Source organism: Sceloporus occidentalis, unplaced genomic scaffold (assembly GCF_023333645.1).
Source record: "Sceloporus occidentalis isolate IW3139 unplaced genomic scaffold, rSceOcc1.0.p SCAF_334, whole genome shotgun sequence".
Classification (NCBI taxonomy): Eukaryota; Metazoa; Chordata; class Lepidosauria; order Squamata; family Phrynosomatidae; genus Sceloporus; species Sceloporus occidentalis.
Window position 1 is genome coordinate 65651 of NW_028317314.1, and position 19388 is coordinate 85038.

General features: G+C 34.8%; 1 protein-coding gene across 1 annotated transcript in view; it reads left to right on the forward strand.

Moving 5' to 3' along the window:
* LOC149274387 (enteropeptidase-like) overlaps nucleotides 1-19388 on the forward strand; it is a 106778-nt gene that overhangs the window by 63593 nt on the left and 23797 nt on the right. Inside the window, exons 14-17 of the mRNA XM_089505557.1 lie at nucleotides 3236-3361; nucleotides 4474-4614; nucleotides 11061-11171; nucleotides 11644-11770. Of these exons, the coding sequence (XP_089361683.1) occupies nucleotides 3236-3361; nucleotides 4474-4614; nucleotides 11061-11171; nucleotides 11644-11770 (505 nt within the window). The remainder of the gene's footprint in view (nucleotides 1-3235; nucleotides 3362-4473; nucleotides 4615-11060; nucleotides 11172-11643; nucleotides 11771-19388) is intronic.

Here is a 19388-nt window from a genome sequence, read left to right on the forward strand (position 1 = left end):
GTTCAGTCTTAATCAACCGGATAGACACTGACACTGTAAGACCAGACCAGCAGGACCAGCTTGCAGTTTCCGCACCGATTTCACTATTGTCTGAAAAACATTTGCAGATTTCTGTCTAGGAAGATTTCTTGAACACTTCTCTCTCTGTGCAGTGATATTGTGGTAGCTACATGTTGACTGGGAGAGCCGAAAACCTGTTTGACTTGGAGTCTCCAGTATAGACTTGCTTCTGTGGGTCAGTTTCTTCTTTCCCCAGGCAAATGAATAGTGTTTGCTACCCCTCCCTTTCCTCACCCACCAAAGGCTTTCTGGGGCTACTGTAGTTCTTCCTCCATGTGCCGCTTGCATTAACTTTCCTTGAAGCCATTCCTATAGGAGAAGGAGAGCCTAAAGTAGTCTACCCTGGTAAATTTCCAGGTTTGCCAACAACCGTAACCAAAACCTATATTATTTACCAATACTAAACTAAACCCAAGACCATTAGGCCATAAATGTTATGTATTGTGAACATGTTTGGCTCGTAAATTTTTCCCAGATGTTTAGTTTGTTTAGACAATAGCTTTTGTTTTACACCATGCTCAGAGTGGTGCAGCATGTCTGATTATTGTCTTTGAATTAATGGAAAAACCTTAAAGGGTCCACATACTAGCCAATATTATTGTGACAACCCTTTCACAGCTACTGCAGTTCCAATGCACTTCCAGGTGCTACCGAGTAGCTTGTGTTGGTTATCACTACTTTTGGAATGTTATCCTGGTGATTGAACACTCACAACCTCTTGCAACTGGGACCCTAATCTCAAATAGCATGTAACACCTAATGATAATAAAGGCCGCCTTGACAATGTTTTTTCCACACACATCGTTAGGCTTGGTAATCTATTTCACGGGGCTTCTACCAGTACATTCTATGTCCTTATATTTTCAGGTTGAACAGCTGTACATTCAGGTCCACATACATGGGGTCTACAAATTATTTTCTTTTATTAAGTTTCACTTAGCATTGACTATCCAGATGATTTCATGTTCCAAGTGAAATATTATCCCACAGGCACACTGTATGGGAGTTAGACAGTAGATAATTATTATATTTTATAGATTTGGTGCTCTGAGTAGTTGAACTAATAAACTTTATTAGCTTGTTTTATAATTAAATGCTAAGTGATGGTTTATAACTTATGACAGCATAGTTTTCACATCACTGTTCTCTGCTCAGGGAATTCTTTACAGACGGTTATAAATTGAAAAGTATTTGTAAAGTTAAAATATTTATTTTCTTAAATGTCTTTTCTCACAAACATTTAATGTATCTTGATCGGGGAGAATTATAGCTAAGCATGTTTGATAATGTGACATTTTAACTAAAAGGTTGTGCTGGCAGTTAGGCTAAGGGTTAACTTGGCTGATGTGATACAATTTGCAAGTAATTAATATATTCACTAATATACACGTGGGTTGCAAATGTATTGTAATGCCCTAAAGCTGTGAAGGTGAAAGCTTCCCTTTAACAAACAACCCAATAGCCTTTCCACTTGGCATCCACAGAAAATACTTTTGGGTACACATAAGGGCTTAGTTCAGATTTATTTTTTGTAAAATTAGCCTACCTGGGAACTTCCCAAGGTATCTATCGTTTGGGGTCGTGGCTTAGTAAAGGGTATGGGGCTAGCTACACATAGGAGTGGACCTGTCTCCAGTGGATGGGGAGCGCAATGGAAGTAGGCAGAAAGTGGACATGGCCAAATGAGCTCCCCTGCCTGGAGAAAGCCCTACCTGACCCAGAGACCCAACGAAACAGAGCTTCACCTAGAGACTCCATGTCTAACACAGAGCATTATCAGGTATGATAATCAGGATGACAAGTTGTCTTTACTTACGGTAATATAGTAACTTAATTGTTACATTTAATGAGAGGTTTGTCTAACTCCACCGCAAGGTTCTATTTTAGAGCTATACCAAGTTAAGAGGAGAAAAGTAAAACCTAGAAACCAAATAATTGAAACATTAAAACAGTGAAGTATGACACCATCCTGCAGGTATAACTTTATAAGATTTCAAACATACCTCTGGTTATACAGGATGAATCAGCATGAGAGAAGATAGCTTAAAAAAAGCTAATTAAGTCGTATCCATGGTTCCCAAATTTTAGCAAACATCTTTAAATTCCAGCATAGGGAAGTCATTAAATATTGCATGAAAAGGAAATTTACTCTTACATCTAATGTGCCCCTGCAGTAAGCTTAACAGAGACAAATTGGTTGCTATAATCCAATATTTATTATTATTTTTAATACTTACTTTAACTTATTCTGCAACACTGTCCAATGGACAGAAAAATTTATGACATTATGAGTATAAAGTGATTTCTTTTTTCACAATAATTTATATAGCATGCAGGCAGGTTGGCTAGCAAATGTACATATCCTTAAACATATCAAACATTGCGGGCTGGGTATAAAAAGTGATTCTGATGCAAAGTTTGATTAGTGACCCTCTCACCATAATAACCATTTAAGTTGTCCAGTCAGCAGGAACATTCTGTTGCTTGCTATGATAATAAGACCACCTTTCTTACTTTGCACCACAGTCAGGGCCGGCCCTACCATGGAGCAGAGTGGGGTAATTGTCCCAGGCGACACTTTTGAAGAGGCGGCACTTTGCCGCCTCAAGCGCCGTTTTTGGGGTTTTTTTTAACAGGGCGCCCCTCTCCTCTGCGAGCCCTCTAGCTCAGTCTTGGTGCCGGCTGAGTGCCGGAATATGATGTAATTTCCGGCGCTCAGCAGTAAAGCAGCGCGCACTGTGGCAGAGCAGGGAGACTCGCCGCAGGACTGCTGAAAGGTAAGTGAAGTACAAAGGGGGGGATAGGGTAGATAATAGGGAGGGAGGGAGGGAGGAAGGTAGATAATGAGAAGGTAGGGAGAGGAAGGGTAGATAATGAGGGGAGGGATGGGGGGGCTCCATTTCAAACTTCGCCCCAGGCGGCATTATGTCTTGGGCCAGCCCTGACCGCAGTCTCTTTTTACACAACCCCCTACCACCAACACCACCACCTTATTTACCTTCCCTTATGTAGTGACAGTCCCACTTTGCGACAAAAATAGTGATAATATCTGCATTTATTATTTACCAGGTTTTGTTAAATAATGAACCGGTTTAAATTAAACCATTGGTTTTCTTAAACAAAGTATTCCATCCCAAAGTTATTTTTTTTACATTTCTTTCTTTATGTTCTACAGGTGTATGGTACCTGAATGCTGCTATTGGAGAAAATATTCAGCTTCATTTCCAAGATTTTATACTAGAAAACATCTATGATGTTGTTGAAGTTAGAGACGGAAGAGGCGGAAATTCATTGTTGCTTGGCAAGTATTCAAGCTGCAGTGGGAGCGGGGATTCAAAACCAATGCTATAGATCAATATGAATTATTGCAAAGCAACAGTCGGCTGTTAGAATTCATACTGTCATGTAAGAACCGCAACTAGCCACACTGCACAGCGGAGAAGACTTTGCAGCTGAACTTACACTTATCAAAAGTAGGCCAAAGATCATATCCCCCTAGATTTCTCGCTCCTGGAGAAGAGTTATCATGAAAAGATTATCATGCAGAAAGCATGAAAGCCAGAGCACTGGTGGCCCAAAAAACTGTTAGGATTCAAACCTAAAATAAACTTTTTAAGTAGAGAAAGAAAGCATGAGTATTTTTTTCAGGGATCAGAAAATTGTGTTTGTAAAAAAATTCTGCAGAAAATGCTTAGAATGGAAATCCCTTAAATAATGTTTCAGAATGCCATAATAGCTACACATTCTAGTTTCATAAGTAAATGTCTATGTTTCATATCACATTTAGTTAATTATTCTCTATAACTTGACGATATAAATCATCAATGACATTAATTTACCACCAATTATGTGTTCGGTCATAAGTAGCTTATTTCCATTAACATTTTGACTTCTCACCATTATTAATAGCCTGTTTATAATTTTATTACATAAGCTGATCACTGGTCATGGTGTTTAAATGTATTCTGTCTTTTTGGAGATAAAGACATTGTGTAAGAAAATAATATTCTAGCAATTTTGTGTTTTTTTTTTGTTAAAAAATATAATAAAGAACTTTTCCAATGGAACAGTTGCAATGCACTGGAAAACAAGAGCTGCTTACAGTATTATAGTAATGGTTAAATTGCAGGTAAAAAGTAATAATGCCATTACTGATTAGGATCTAGTCATTAATAGACAGTGATACCTTTTATTGGACCACCATAGGGAAAAAAAGATGTTATATAAGCTTTCAGAAATTTAGAGGTCGCGTCCTCAGATGGATGAAGAGGCGAGACCTCTCAGTTCCTTGAAAGCATGTATGTTTCTGTGTTAGCCCAAAAAAAGATATCAACTGTAATAAAATATTATATCTTCTCTTGTATCATCTATTTCCCCTAATGAATGATGACATTTTTTCATTGTTTGTTCCAGCTGTTTATACAGGAAGTAATCCAGTAGATGACGTCTTCTCTACAACCAATGAAATGACAGTATATTTCACTTCTGATTCATCTACAACGGCCAAAGGATTTTTGGCAAACTTTACTACAGGCTATGGGCTTGGTATGCCAGGTTAGTAATTTTTAATTACGTTAATTACGTTCGTAATTTCTGATTATTCATTACAAGGAAACGGCTTTTACTTTAGTCAATCAATTCAATTTCTTTGGAGATGTTTGGTACATAGCCAACCTGAATATTGAAGATAAACGTTTATGGAACCATTTTACGTTTCCGCTTTTGAATTCCTTTCTTCCTTCTCCTCCTTAACATTACAAAAGTTTGTTATCATACAGTAAGAAACTCTAAAATGTATGGTTTGAGAAAACTGACAGATGTGTTTTAAAGTGACTTTTTATTTCGTAATAAATATTTATAAGAAAATATATTCACTTTTTCATAACAAAATTTCATATGACTCATTTGTTTTGTAATTCAGTCAAAATGCACCTGAATATTCCGTTCTGTTAGAACCTTTTTGGGCACCCCGTTCAGTGATAATTCATATTGTGTGATATGTTATTATGCTTTCTTTTAATACAATACATATTAACTAAAGGCATCTGTAAAATCCTTCTTTATTCAACAAGCAGAAAAACAAATTGGAAATATTAAGAATTATCCACTTCAGGTTGAAACAGGCTGCCTTCAGATATAGTGCCCTGTGACTTAAAAAGTAGTTGATCTCCAAAACATACCAATTTATATCTTGACTGCTCACAAAAAGTGAATTCCATTAATTCATTGTGTATTTTTCAGTGCACTTTACAAAAATAACAAGCTGCCTAATACAAAAGACAGCATCTAAGAAAACAATGTGAAACTCATTCTTTCTTGCTCTTGTTTTGTGCCCAACATCACACTGAATAGGTAGGCACATAAAAAACAAAGGGTTAAATGATAATACATTATACAAACACAGTTTAAATAGGGAAAAAAGATACATTTTCACATGTATGCCAGCCTTTATTTCGCTTTTGTAGGCTACAACTTCCATCACCCTTACCATCAGCTTGGCTGGAGCATAAGAAAAGCAAAAAAGCCGATCCATTTAAAAATATTTTTATTATATTTTTTATATTTATTATTTGTCTTGTATTTATGGTTTGTTTTATTGATTTTATTTGCAGGTGGGGGTTTGGCTGTGCAATAATGTCTGATACCCTGTATGACAACATTTAATTATTTTGGAAAGGTTTGGCAGGTCTTTTAACTTGTTTGGCCTCTTTCTGCCTAATCTTATAGCTCTGTCTATCTTACTCACTGTGGGGAGAATTTTTGCTAACTAAATTCTTTTAGTTTTTTACTATTCCGGCCACTTCGGCCGAATACCACAGTGGTTTCTTTAATTTGTTTGATCTTACTGACCAGCCTAATACAATTTGCTGTTGCTTTCAATAATTCAGTTTTTAAATAACCCCATTTCTCCGGGATTCCATTTAAATGACCCCAGTCTGATAATGACTTATTACACATTATAATTTTAGAAAAGTTTTTTTTACTAAAATCTAAAACCTTTGCATTGTGTGTCACTGTTCTTATAGTAAACCACACCGACAGATGATCACTAGATCCCAAGCTTTCAGTAATATCTGATACCAAATCTCCATGTGTGAACACTAAATTTAATATGGCCTCCTAAAGAGTTGGCTCCTCAACTACTTTGAAATTATAAAGATAATTCCAGTAGGGAATTTAGAATATATGTATTCCTGGCACAACCAACTACTTCGGTTTTCTGGTTGACATCAGGAAGATTAAAGTCACCCATTATTAGACTTCCCCTTCCCCAATGTAATTTTAGCTATTTCCTCATTTAGTAGATTATCTAACTCTAAATCTACTCATGCTATTCGACTACTTTATGATACCGCACCAAAATGCTAATATAACATAAATATAAACTCTATGTTTGCCTCACTAACTTGTCTTAGGTTCAATGGCATGCTATTTTTTACATACAGGGCCACCCCTCCCCCTTTCTTGCCTTCACTATCTTTATGCATATAAAACGATTACCCCGGTATTGCTATGTCCCAGTCCTTTTTCTCATTATACCTTGTCTCAGTAATGGCCACTAAATCTACATTCTCAATTGCCATTATTGTCACAAGTCTCATGGATCTTATTTCCTAAACTTTGAGCGTTTGTACACTTCGACCAAACTAAGTCCTTAGAAACATATACACGTTTAATAGAGAAAAAGAGAAGACTTAAGGTAATACTAATGATAACAGCACACTGTGCCAATTTATTGATGGAGAAGAACTTTTTTTTTACCAACAAAGATCAAAGATTACAGTTCCCATGAAGTCACCTTGTAAATTAAGATTAGCACTACAACATTGAACTGCAATTGAAGTTAATTAGCGATGTGAAATGGTGTGTTGCCAGTTGACAATTTAAGATAAAGAAAGTCAACGTAGCAAGCCGACTTAGTAGAGTTCAATATAAAAAAAATAAGTTAACTATTTTTAGGTTTAAGGATTTAAAAAGGTAAAAAAAAAAGTAAGAAGCAAGATTTTCTGCTTGATAAACAAGCAATTATCCCCTAACTGTGAATATTTTAAATATTAAGCTGGGGATACCTCTCCCAAATCTTAAAGATAAACTACAATTTAAATATGTGTTCTAAAATGTACAGAATGCTCAAGAATAGCATTTTCTTGTAGAGCTCCGCATTTTATTGTCCACAGAATTCCACATTGTATAAAATTCTATGTTGGTGATTTCTTTGTGGTATTTTTAGAATGATGTTTTATTTATGCCTAAGTATACAACCCGCATGCCATCAGCCATCAGCACTCATGAATATTTCTTTTTCTAGAGATGCATTACTGCATTTGGGGATTTTAAATCACTCCAATCTATTAAATTTCTCAACAACCTTTTTTATAGTAATCTCTAGATATCTGCCAAAGACCTACAGGCTCAACTGAGCTTGGGACATGTTTAATGTCAAGATGAATATGAACAAAATAAGTGGATTTTGTTTCATTTGGGCGGGGGACATGATTCTAGAGTAATAAAAGCTTGAAGTTTTAAACATATTGTGACTAGCTTCACTTTCTTTAGTTTGTGGATACTATAAAGGAGCAGTGAATTGGCATCTGTTACAAGGTGTCTGAGAAGGGAGTGTTAATCTGTGTTTTAAGTTAAAATTTTTAAATTTATGCCACCTTTGTCATTGTTATGTTATCTTGAACCAGACACTCATCACATTTGAATACCAGTTCCAATCAATCCATGATTGACTCTTTTACCTGTTCTTCCTGTTGTGTACGTAGAAAAACATTGACAATCCCAATAAAGCAGTTTGGGGGACACATTCTGTCTGCTTTCTTGGGAACTGTTGTTTTTTTAATATAAATGTTATCATCAATAAACATTATGTCAATAAAAGCATTCGTGAAATCAGAAAGAAGATAAGCAGTACTGCGACGCAATGCAAGGCGATACCCGTACAGTACAACTTCAGGTTAACGGAAAGCTCTGAAATACAGTAAAAGCAGTGTACAATTACAATTCCAGACATGGCGCATATGGTTAGTGGAAACAGCCTGGGGAAATGGGGTAGCGGAGTGGCCAGGGTGGGTGAGGGGAAGAATGGAGTCCATAAGAGAGTAGTCTCTCAGGAGCCTGTGGATAAGCCTGAGGCAGTCGCAGAATGTGACCTGCACCCTCCTCAAAACCAGGCAGTTCCTGTCAAACAATAGAGCATCTTTTGCTGAGCACATGAGGCGCCAAGAATCGTCAACGGTGTCCTCAGCATGTGTTCCTGGGAAAAGTCTGTAAGGTACAGTGTGGGTGGACAGGTACTTTCTCTCAATAGAGTCCTTGAGTTCCAACTCCAGGACTCTGATCAAAGCCTGTGCAGAAGTCCTTCACATGTTTAAGAGTGTGCACAAGGTTTCTGTTGTGCCCCACACTTACCTTTATTACCACCATCAGATATTTTAGCGTAACTATAACAATAATTAAGCATAGCTACAGCTTGTGCTTTTCATTTGTCAGTGTAGTAGTTCATAAATTTAACTCATAAGAGCTTAGATCTATGTTTGAGCTTGGCCAGCATGTTCTAATTAACTTCCCTTTTCTTATCTCTTCAGCCAACCCTTAAACAGGCTACTCAAACCAGTCTACATCAATCAGCAACATACCGGGGGGGGGGGGGCGGTATGACTCAATGGGTAGGATTAATTAAATTGGATTTTGGTTATATTAAACTGTAAAAACCATTACATTGATTTATTTAGCGTATTGAATTCTACAATGAAGGATTTGGGAAAAAGGAAAAATCTGCTTTAAGTGAAAAAAATAATAGATTTTTTCCCCCCATAAAGTGTGTACATTAAGCAGTTTTTTATAACTCTAGTGCTGCAGGTAGGGAACATAGTATTGTTAAAATTAGCTGTTTCCAGCAAGTTTTAACTACAACTCCTACCTTCCCACTGAGCTGGCAAACTGTGAAAATGGGATTTGTAGTCAGACCATCAACAGGATTAGCTCAAGGCTGCCGAACTCACGGAATTTGTAGTAGCTTCTGGAAATGTATGGATTTCATTTCCTAACAAAACAAGAGATTTATAGATAATTTTTAGCAATTATAAATTGAATATTGAATGTATTAAAAGATAATGTATTCATGGCCATTGCTGAAATGTGAAGCTATAGTTGATAGAATAAAATGAAATTAAATAGTTCCGAAGTCATTTATGCACAATGGCTGAAGCAATTTGCTTTTTCATGCTTAGGCATTTTTAATGTAGCAATCTACTCAGGCTGAAACAAATGTGTCCCTCTAGAGAAATATTTTTCTGGAGAAGACATATTGGGTGTTGCATGACTATATATTTCCGTAATTTGTCCTCCTCTCTGTTCTCTATAGCATTTACTTTGTTCAGCCAAAATATGCTTTATTTTGTGCTGTTTCAGCTTCTTTGTACTTAATGTAGCTGAGAAAAGTCAAGCTTATTCTTTCTGCTTCATATATCATCAACAACGCTGGGCAGATAGTTGAAATGATTATCAATAGGAGGATGATTATGCCTGGTAATGATGTATGAAGGCAAGGCAAAAAAAAAATAAAAAAATTATAGCAATATTTTATAAAATCACTTTTCCTCCTTTTCTATATAGTGATAGTGGTCAAGATTGTTATGGGATATAAGAAAATAGCTATTAATTTTCCCCTTTGTATGTATCTAGTGTATCTCCTCCATCAATAGAGTTTAAGGAAAGATTTATGAAATATGTGGATTTATATAAAACAGTAATTTATAGATAACAGTAACTTAACAATGCATTTCAATGCCTAAAAAAGTGATATTAATCAAATAAAAAATTCTCTATATTTTATAAAATATTTTTGGGTATTTTTTTTAATTCAAGATGTATTTAATTCAAATATATTTTCTGAGAATAATCTACCAGCGTACAAATTTCTTAGTTTTACGGTTTGTACATCTATTTGGGTGGAGATGTCCCATATATGTGGTTCAACAGCTATATTGTCAGGCATGTAAAAAAGTTAAACTTTTTAGAAAAATCTTAAAATAAGTATTTAAATAGTTATTTATATTATATTATTGGGAAAATGGTTTGTGTAGCATCATGTAAAACAATTTCCATTCAACTTTTTGAGTCATAACATGTGACAGACAGTTTTCTTTAAGAAAAACCGATGAATTTGTGAATTGATTTGACATCTCATACAATATAATACAATTGAGAAACGTACTGACTTATAACAAATAGTGGCCAAATAAGTTACTAAAGCTAGGTCACAGCCCCATAGCAAAAGTGGTAGACGTTCATAAAGTGAGGGAATTTAACTGAAAAGCAGGAATAATGGGCAGACTAGATGGGCTGAATGGTTCTTATCTGCCGTCAAAATCAGTGTCTATATATATATATATATATATATACACGTGTGTGTATGTGTGTAAGATTTTGTTACAAATTATTTTAGGTAGGTCTATATGTGTTTATATATATATATATATATATATAAGATTATATATATATATATATATATGTAAGATTGTTGTATGTATGTATGTGTGTATTGTTACAAACTTGGCTATAGGACTGTCTAATTTGGCTATAGGACTGTCAGGTTGCAATAGTTCCTCTTACATCAAACCGGTGATCAAAAATGCATTTTATTATTTTGTCTTAAATTAGACACAGAATAAACCCTTTGGAAATATCTACTACAGCAGCAGATGAATAGTTTTATGGAATGAGCAATTAGTCACAGCAAACTAATGTCAGTACAAATATTCAGAATGCAAGTGAGGAAATGACTGACACTGGCAAGTCACAAAAACCTGTAGTTAAACTTCACAGCGCTGATCTTTTAAATGCTAAAAAGAAATCATTTAAGGATGAAATTGCAGGCTATATTTCTATGATTAAAGTGTTTTTTTTTGTTCATGTTCTGTTTCTTTCAGCTCTAGTTAGGGTGAAATGACTACAACTGTTAACATGTTAATTGTATTTAATATGTTTTACAGAGCCGTGCAACATAACAGCATTTCAGTGTGGAAGTGGGGAGTGTGTGCCGGTTACCAGTGTCTGCGATAAACACCAAGACTGCAAGGATGGTTCAGATGAAACAAAATGCGGTAAGAACGCCTTTAATAGGAAAGTTGTAGAGATATATTCATTTTAACTTTTGACACCCCAATTCATCTTGGAAATATCAATTAATATATATCACACACAAATATACATTTAAAAAGCATTATGGAATATGTTTAGTATGCAGCATTTTATAGACCTGTGGATAATTTACATATTAAAAAAATAATAATCATTGAGAACAAAGCTAAAGGTGGAGGAAATGAAACATAAAAGGTTAGTTCTTAGAAACATTATAGTACGGAGATGTCCCCACAGTTTGTTATCTAATATTTTTTTGTATTATATTAATTTTAGCAAACAGTTTATTATAAATAGTATTTTTTTATGTGTAACACTCTTCAATTAATCATGGAACAATAGAAGATTTACATACTTAAAATTAGGGAAGAGCCACATTGCAATGGGACTCTGTATAATGTTATATGTAATCTATGTATCTGATTTTATCTCCAGTTCGTCTCTCCAAAGGAAGCTTCGATGGTCTGGTTCAGTTCCGGATTCAAGACGAGTGGTACACAGCATGTGCAGACCACTGGACTGAAGAGCTTTCTAATAATACATGCTACCAATTAGGACTAGGGTAAGGTATCCATACTAAAGCTTTTTGTTGTAATATACAGTGGAATATGGTGCAGACCAAACCAAACTTGCTGGATATATCATTTTTATTTAAAAATCAGTATGACTGAAACATACTTACTAATCATCTGAGAATTAACATCAGTTTTGCCAATGAACCATATGCTGTATATAGGTTCTCATTTTTGACAATTGTCAGATACCCTTTGCTGGTGTCTTGTGTACCATGGATAGTCCTTTCACTTTGGATGAACTTTTTTTTATTCAGAAACTAAATTTGTTGGCCAAAAATAAGTTTCTCTCTCTCTGTGCCCCTGCCCTCTCACCCAGCCCTGTCTGTACCCCCTACACTCTCCCCTTGCCTTGTATCTGCCTCCCCACCCTCTTACTTACCTTATCCAGACTTGTCTGGTCTCCTCTGATCACTCTGTGAAGCTGTAGAGATAATACTGACAGGAGAGATGGAAAGGGGAGCATGAACGTGGAGTGGGAGTGTGTCAGTGTGTGAGAGTGTACAGCTGCAAGAAAAAAACATAAGCAGCAACTATGACAAGCAAGCTACCAATAGTGCCAATCAGTCATGGAAAATGTAATCCCAGATGCACTTGCCTTAATATTTATTGGACATTTTGATTTAAGTAACTTAAACAATATTTTTTAGATTAAAACCCAGGAGTTTGAAGATCTGAACATTTCATTTATATAGGACCAACACTGGTAGGCTACTTTTGCAACAAAGGGCTGAGTTTGTTCTATACCTCTCTCCCTCTTGTTGGGCAGTGGCTTTGTGATGGTGTAGGGCTAGATGCACTTATGAACTGGTTAAGTCTCAGGTAATATTTAATTGGTGGGGAGCGGGCATGGCTAGATGTTGCTTCCCATGCTCAGAGAAAGAAAAAACTGACCTTGAGACTCAAAGAGAGTTTCCAGATACCTATCTGATATACTGTATAGTCAATGGGTAATATATATTATGAAGGGTGGGGTGAGCTTATTCCCAAGAGTAGCTCACCAGGAGTGGCAGCCCTTAGTCAATTCATTGAGATAAAATGTTCCAGTCCTCCATAAATTCTGATTTCAGTAAATTTATCCAAAGGAAACAAACATGGAACATTTCTTAATCCAATCAAATGTCACTGAACACTACAACCAAAATCAACCTTCTACAATTTATTTCACTGATTTTCATTTCAAGCATATTCTTATCAAGTATTGCTGAGTAAACTACTGATTGAATTTGATTAAACTTCAATATCTCTCCATTAAGCTAGCTGTATTACTTCTAAGTAAATGATGTACATATACATACAGTAAATGGTATACGCATGAACATACTTCATATATTAAAATAACCTATTATAAAAATATGAAATTGAAAACCATCTGTTTTTATTAATAACATAAACTTACTTGACACGAAGGACATGCTTTTATTTCAGTACCAGAAAAAAATGAAAAATCGTAAATACACGATCCTATAAAACCCAAATTCAGAATACTGGATTAATAGTATAATGAAAGTAACCAGTGATGTATGAAGAAGTCTGTAAATCTTTGTTTCAGGTAGTTTTAATGGGTATTTTTTTTTAAATGAGCATTTGTTTTAACCAGCCCCTGCTGAGCAACACTGTACATTCTCCAACATGGGCTAATGGCTTTTGGTAAAATATTTTCTTTAATGTGCATCACCTTTTATTTTGCTAATCATAAAAAAGACAGGAAAACAGGTATATGGCAGTTGAACTCTTCATAACAGGTGTAGCCCATTCCTAGTTGTTCTCAATATTGGCTAGTGCTCATTGATATTTACTAACAAGTGTTTTTATCATGGTGGGATTAGTATTAATCTACCCATTTTATATATTTTAACAACTTTAAATCATTAAATTAGAAAGCCAGACTTTCTACTTTTCAGTTAGTTTTGATTGTTTTGGGGATATAGCTCATAAAAGACATTTATCCCAAGGAAAGTCTGAATATTGTCAAAGCATACACAACATACATAAATACACACATACATACAGTATGTATATGTACTGCCTTCAGCAGTAATGTCAAAGTCTGTTGAATCAGCCTGAAAACTTTAAATATTTGCTCTCTAACTCCACCACATACATTTTTTGTACATTTTTTACTTTTTAAACTTGTTTTTACTACAGAACCCCTTGGATCTTTCATAGACGTAGGGGATATATATAATGAGGACACCGTTTAAGGGACAGATTTTATCTTAATATGTTGATGGACACCTGCTGGGTCATTTACATCTGTAGGGGGCTTCCTTTCTTCTTAAACTGAGTATGTTAACCACATGCAAGTGATGCACAACGTGTGTAAATGTCCATAAATGTAAATATATGAAAAAAGATTTGTAGTCCATGGAACTGCTAGTGTCTTATTCTAAGACTTTACTGGGAACTTCTTAAAGTAGACCAAACCTAAAAAAGGTGGCTTACAATTGAATGCTGCCTCAACAAAACAACAAATAATGTATATTTAATTAAAGTAGTTAATATGCATTCTTTCCCTGTATAAAAAATATATATATATTTTTTTTTATCTTTATTTTTTTTTAGGGATATTAAATGTATTTATTAACAGAAAAATACATATTAGTAAATTATGAGACATTATTTGCATGCTATACAGATAAATGAAACACTTGCGGAGACCAATAGAATTTAAGTGTTGTGGCATGGGAATATATTTTTGCCGTTCCCTTAATAACCTTTATAATCTCCTAAATCAGAAAATTTCATATGTTTTTATACTAACAGAGCAAAAGTTACAGTCTCAGTTTCTAATAAAAATAAACACTTAAACAATGCCACCATAATGCTGAGCAAGAACCTTCAATACCACAGGGTGCATTTTAACTCACTTTTACAAAATGAGGATAGTTTTTTTTTTTTTTAATCCAGACAATTTTTATACAAGCATTTCAAGCCATTATTAATGTAACTGAGACCCTTGAGCCATAATATTTTTTTTCTCTCATTCCTTTCATCTCTCTTTACTTGTAGAAAATATCAGTTTCAACCCGTCAATTTCTTTGTTGTAAATTGACTTTTCGTGATTAAATGGAGTAACTTAACATATTTCTCGATCTAAATATGTAATTAGCACTTTTTTTTCTCGTAACTTTAATATTTAATTACTGTGAAATAGTGGTAGAGACTTGAAAGAGAATTAAACATAACTAAAACTACAGAACCTTTATTATTCATTAATTGTTAATATTCAGACTAATCTTCGCTATTAGCAATTTGCCTTATGCGACTTCCCATTATTTGACCTTCAAGGTTTACTTTAAAATGGTGTTATAGAATTTTGTACTGCTTCAAGTCATCTATTTCATATTTTAACCAAGGGAAAACGCTGTAGTTACGAACAAAAAAGCAGTGGCTAAGGATATGAGTTTCTTCTTGCATCTCCCAGAAGAAGATGCATTTGTCTCAGTAAAAGCAAACTGTACTATCCAATTATGGAACAATCTAACAATCTCACTCTTATCAAACGTACGAGGATATTTTTGAAACCAAGAACACTGTCAGTTTTATTAAGAAACTTTGGCTAAAGAAAAGAACAATTTGGAGCTGTCACTTATATGATGAGACAGGTCATAAGAGGATTTGGTATCAAGATGATCTCTTTATAGCAAGATTTAAAAAAGGTTGGGTCAAAGAGGAGCAATTAAGTGACATCCATGTCAGTAAGATATAGAGTGGTCTTTATTAGGAAGCAAAAGTATATTTTTCTATGTAGAAAATTTAGAAGTCAATGTAGCATCACATTAAAAAGCCAGAATAGCCACATTTATTGTAAATATACCATTTACATTTCCAGAAATAAGATTTATCTACATCATGTTTTCGTACCTGTCATACTTACAGCTGATGGGCAAGTGGCGCATGATAATAATGTTAGTACGCATCTCAGCCAATCAGCTGAGACTAGGGGCTGATGAAGCAGTCTTCTTTTACACCCCCTGCAGGAGAAGTGAGTGTTAGCAACACATTCACTGTTACCATGTAGACTTATTCCTTAGAAGAAAAAAATTAAATTCTAAAGAACAACCTGCAGTCTCAAAATTTTGGGGATGTTTTTTGAAGAAGCCAAAGCTATTTTTAAATTTTACAGGCACTTTAAATCAGAAACCACAATACAGTTGGGCAGCTCCCAACTGGCGTTTGTAAGTGTAATGTATACAATAATGCCATAAATAATATAATTTTTCAAAACTGATCCAAACATATAGCTACATCCTGTAATGCCCTGATGCTCTCAAATATTCAGGTACTCCTCTGGTTGAATCTAAAGATATCTTGATGGCCGCAGAGCTTAACAGCAATCAGGTTTTGGCCAGGAATAACCTTGGGTACTGTCACACCACATGGCTTAGATACATTTAACCATAATATTTTGGTGCCCATTCAACAAGTATGTTAGCCTGTCCTCTTCTTATAGGTTTATCTGACCTTGTATTTTCATCTGGTAAAACACATATTTAGGTAACCAGGTTCAAAAAACATCTCAACATCAAGGAGAAACTACGTTGTTATCGGTGAAGACTAAACTAGTTACCAAGTTTATGTATTAAACTGTTTTGCATCCTTATTATCCTAGCTGTTCAGATGCAAACAAGATGAATCTTTACAGTAAATGCAAGAAGTATGTACAGAATGTAATCACTATAGGTCCTGAAAAAGATAACAGGGTTACAAACACCAAAATCTAAGTGTCCCACAAACAAAACTATATGCTTTTAAAAAAAAGTAAAACAAAAGAAATAAAGTAAATTTGATCACTTTATTGGTTAACTGACGTATAATGGATTTCAAGCTTTGAAAACTATTCTTCGGGTATATTAGACCTACATATTATGCGTGAAGAAGAAACTTAGATACTCTTAAAAGTTTTAATCCATTAAAGGTATCATCTTTACCAAATTTGCATTCTATGGCTAACACGGTACAACTCTATACCTTTAAAGAAATAAAGCAAAACAAATGAAAATAACATGCAAAGGCAAATGTAAATGTTTATTATGATGAAAAATACATAACAGTGATAGACTTAGACAGGAATACATCACAGGCAAAAATAAAGCCCAGCAGCCAAAAAGTGGACTATTATGTAAGATGAGTAGCACAACGTTTCAACAAATTTTGTATCTTTATCAAAGTTGATACTTGGCTGTTGCTGATAATTCCAAACCTTTCTAAGCCAAGAAAAGATGAAAGACACAGGAAAGGCTTCTAGAGGCTTAGATGCATTAAGGAGGCTCTGTGATCTGTATAGTGGTTTAGTGTCAGTGCTGCTCAAACTCTTCTGTATCAGAATGTAACACCACATTCAAACTGGTTAGATATGCGCACTAAACAGATCTGTATTAATAGCATGCTTACGCTATTAGTAATTAGCTAACTATATGAAAATATAGACAGATGACTGCATTTAGATAATTAATGTTACTGGTCTACTTTAGGCTTACAGCGGTAGCGAGCATTTATTTTAGAGTAAATTGAATCAGTGTCATATAGATCTGTGATGACCCTTCGACAAGCGTGGGAGATCAAAAGTAAGAGCAATTCGCCAAATGAATTGTTCAAATGACTATTTCAATGGTTCCAAGCTTTGCACAACACATCAAATTGAGTATAAAATACACCATAGCAACAAACTCAGTTGTCCCTTTAAAAATTATTAAATATTCATGTTAAAAATAAAGGACTTGGACAGATTCCTAACTAAACCGGCCCTATTCCTCCCCCACAATGATTTTTTTAAGGAGCTGTAACAAACCTGTTCCTGACGATGTAGGTTTATCTTTGATGTCTGTCACTACACAATCATTCAGGGTAACACAAAGTAATCACCAGAAACATAGATGTGTTTACCAGTTGCACAAGGCCAGTTTATTTCACTTTGTTAGCCTCCCCTTAAGCATGCACACACACTTTCTAGGGGCTGATACAACTTACACAACTCCTTTATAACCCTGTGCCTCTGGGTACCTGTTGAGGTAATCTAGAACCACCAATATAGACTGGTGTCCTCTATCTAGCAGACTAGTTGACGTGTATATATATATATATATATATATATATTGACATGCCGGGCATGTCACAGAAATGCATCCCCTTAATAACAATTGATGTGCCTGGCACATCATAGGGTTAAACAGGTTTGGAAAGAAATGAAAGATTACTTTCTTCTCTCAAACAGTGTTGCGGGGATGCCTTGATATCAACAACTGCTGCAGAATACCTCCCTGGATATATACAGTACAAGTAGTTAAAATACTAGCATTTGAAATACTCATAGGGTGTAAAAATAAAAAAAAAAATGTATGGTTTTATGGGATAAATTATTTGGCTGGGCTCAAAAAGGACATAAGCGCAGACTAACTAGATGTCAAAATTTCAAAAAAGACAAAAAACTCCCAAATGTGGCCTTTTAGCCCCCCAAACAACCTGACAAACATATGCATGGATGGTTTTACTGTACTCAAGAGATGTTGCTGAATAGGGGTGTTGTTTGTCAATGGCACATATCAGGAGGTGTCATACCTGAATCACAATGTGTGTGAAAAAAAACACAAGTACTACTGCAAATTTTCACAAAGACTGTTGGCAGAATTAGCGCATGGCAATAGTAAAAATACTAGCATTTGAAATATGCAGTAAGATCAGATTTTTAAAAAATGGTTGTGAAATAGCAATATGCTACTTATTGCCCTATAACCTGCAAGAAAATAACAATGGGTATTTCTAAACTCAGAAAAAAATATTAGAATCTATGTAGAAGTTTTTTGTTTTTTTTACAATTTTCCACCATACTTTATTTTTACAGTAAATCTGATGATACAAAGAAAATAATGGTATCTAAAGAAAGCCCTTGTTGTCCTGGAAAGAATATATATAATTTCTGTGGGTACACTAAATGAGAGAATTACATTATCAACAGACTAGATGGACCATATGGTTTTTTTTATCAGCTATTAAATTCCGTTTTTCTATGATTAGCAGAAACATACTTCCTTACTAATCTAAATTATAGAGTTAGTTGTAAGGTGTTTTTTTGTAATGTACAATTACATTGTATGAAGTCTGTATGAATACTTTTATAGTAAAGCTGAACACCGTTGTATCAAAACATGTTATTTAGCTAGGGTATACTTTAAAATCCATAATCCATGGGAAGGAATATCAGCTCACAGAGTTCGATTGACCACAGCTGAAAAGCCAAAATGAAACTACTTGTAAGGCACCATTATACCATATCATAATGTTAGGTACAGTGAATGTCACTGAATGACTCCAAATGCATAACCTTATGTCTGTCAAAATGTAAAGCTTCAAATAGCTGAAAAACAGTCAGAACAGAAAAAAACTAAGTATTTGCACTCTAATCATTTTTCATCCAGATTTTCGAGGCTGATTTCAGCTGTAAATTATTCTGACAAATCTCCCTTTAGTGAATACATTTGAATGAATGCACTACTGTGCAAATTCCACCAAAGAAAACTTATGCATCTATTCACTAACCTGGAACTGTATGATCATTAAAAAAGCAGGCAACTCACAAACTCATTAACCTGCAAGTTGCAAATGCAA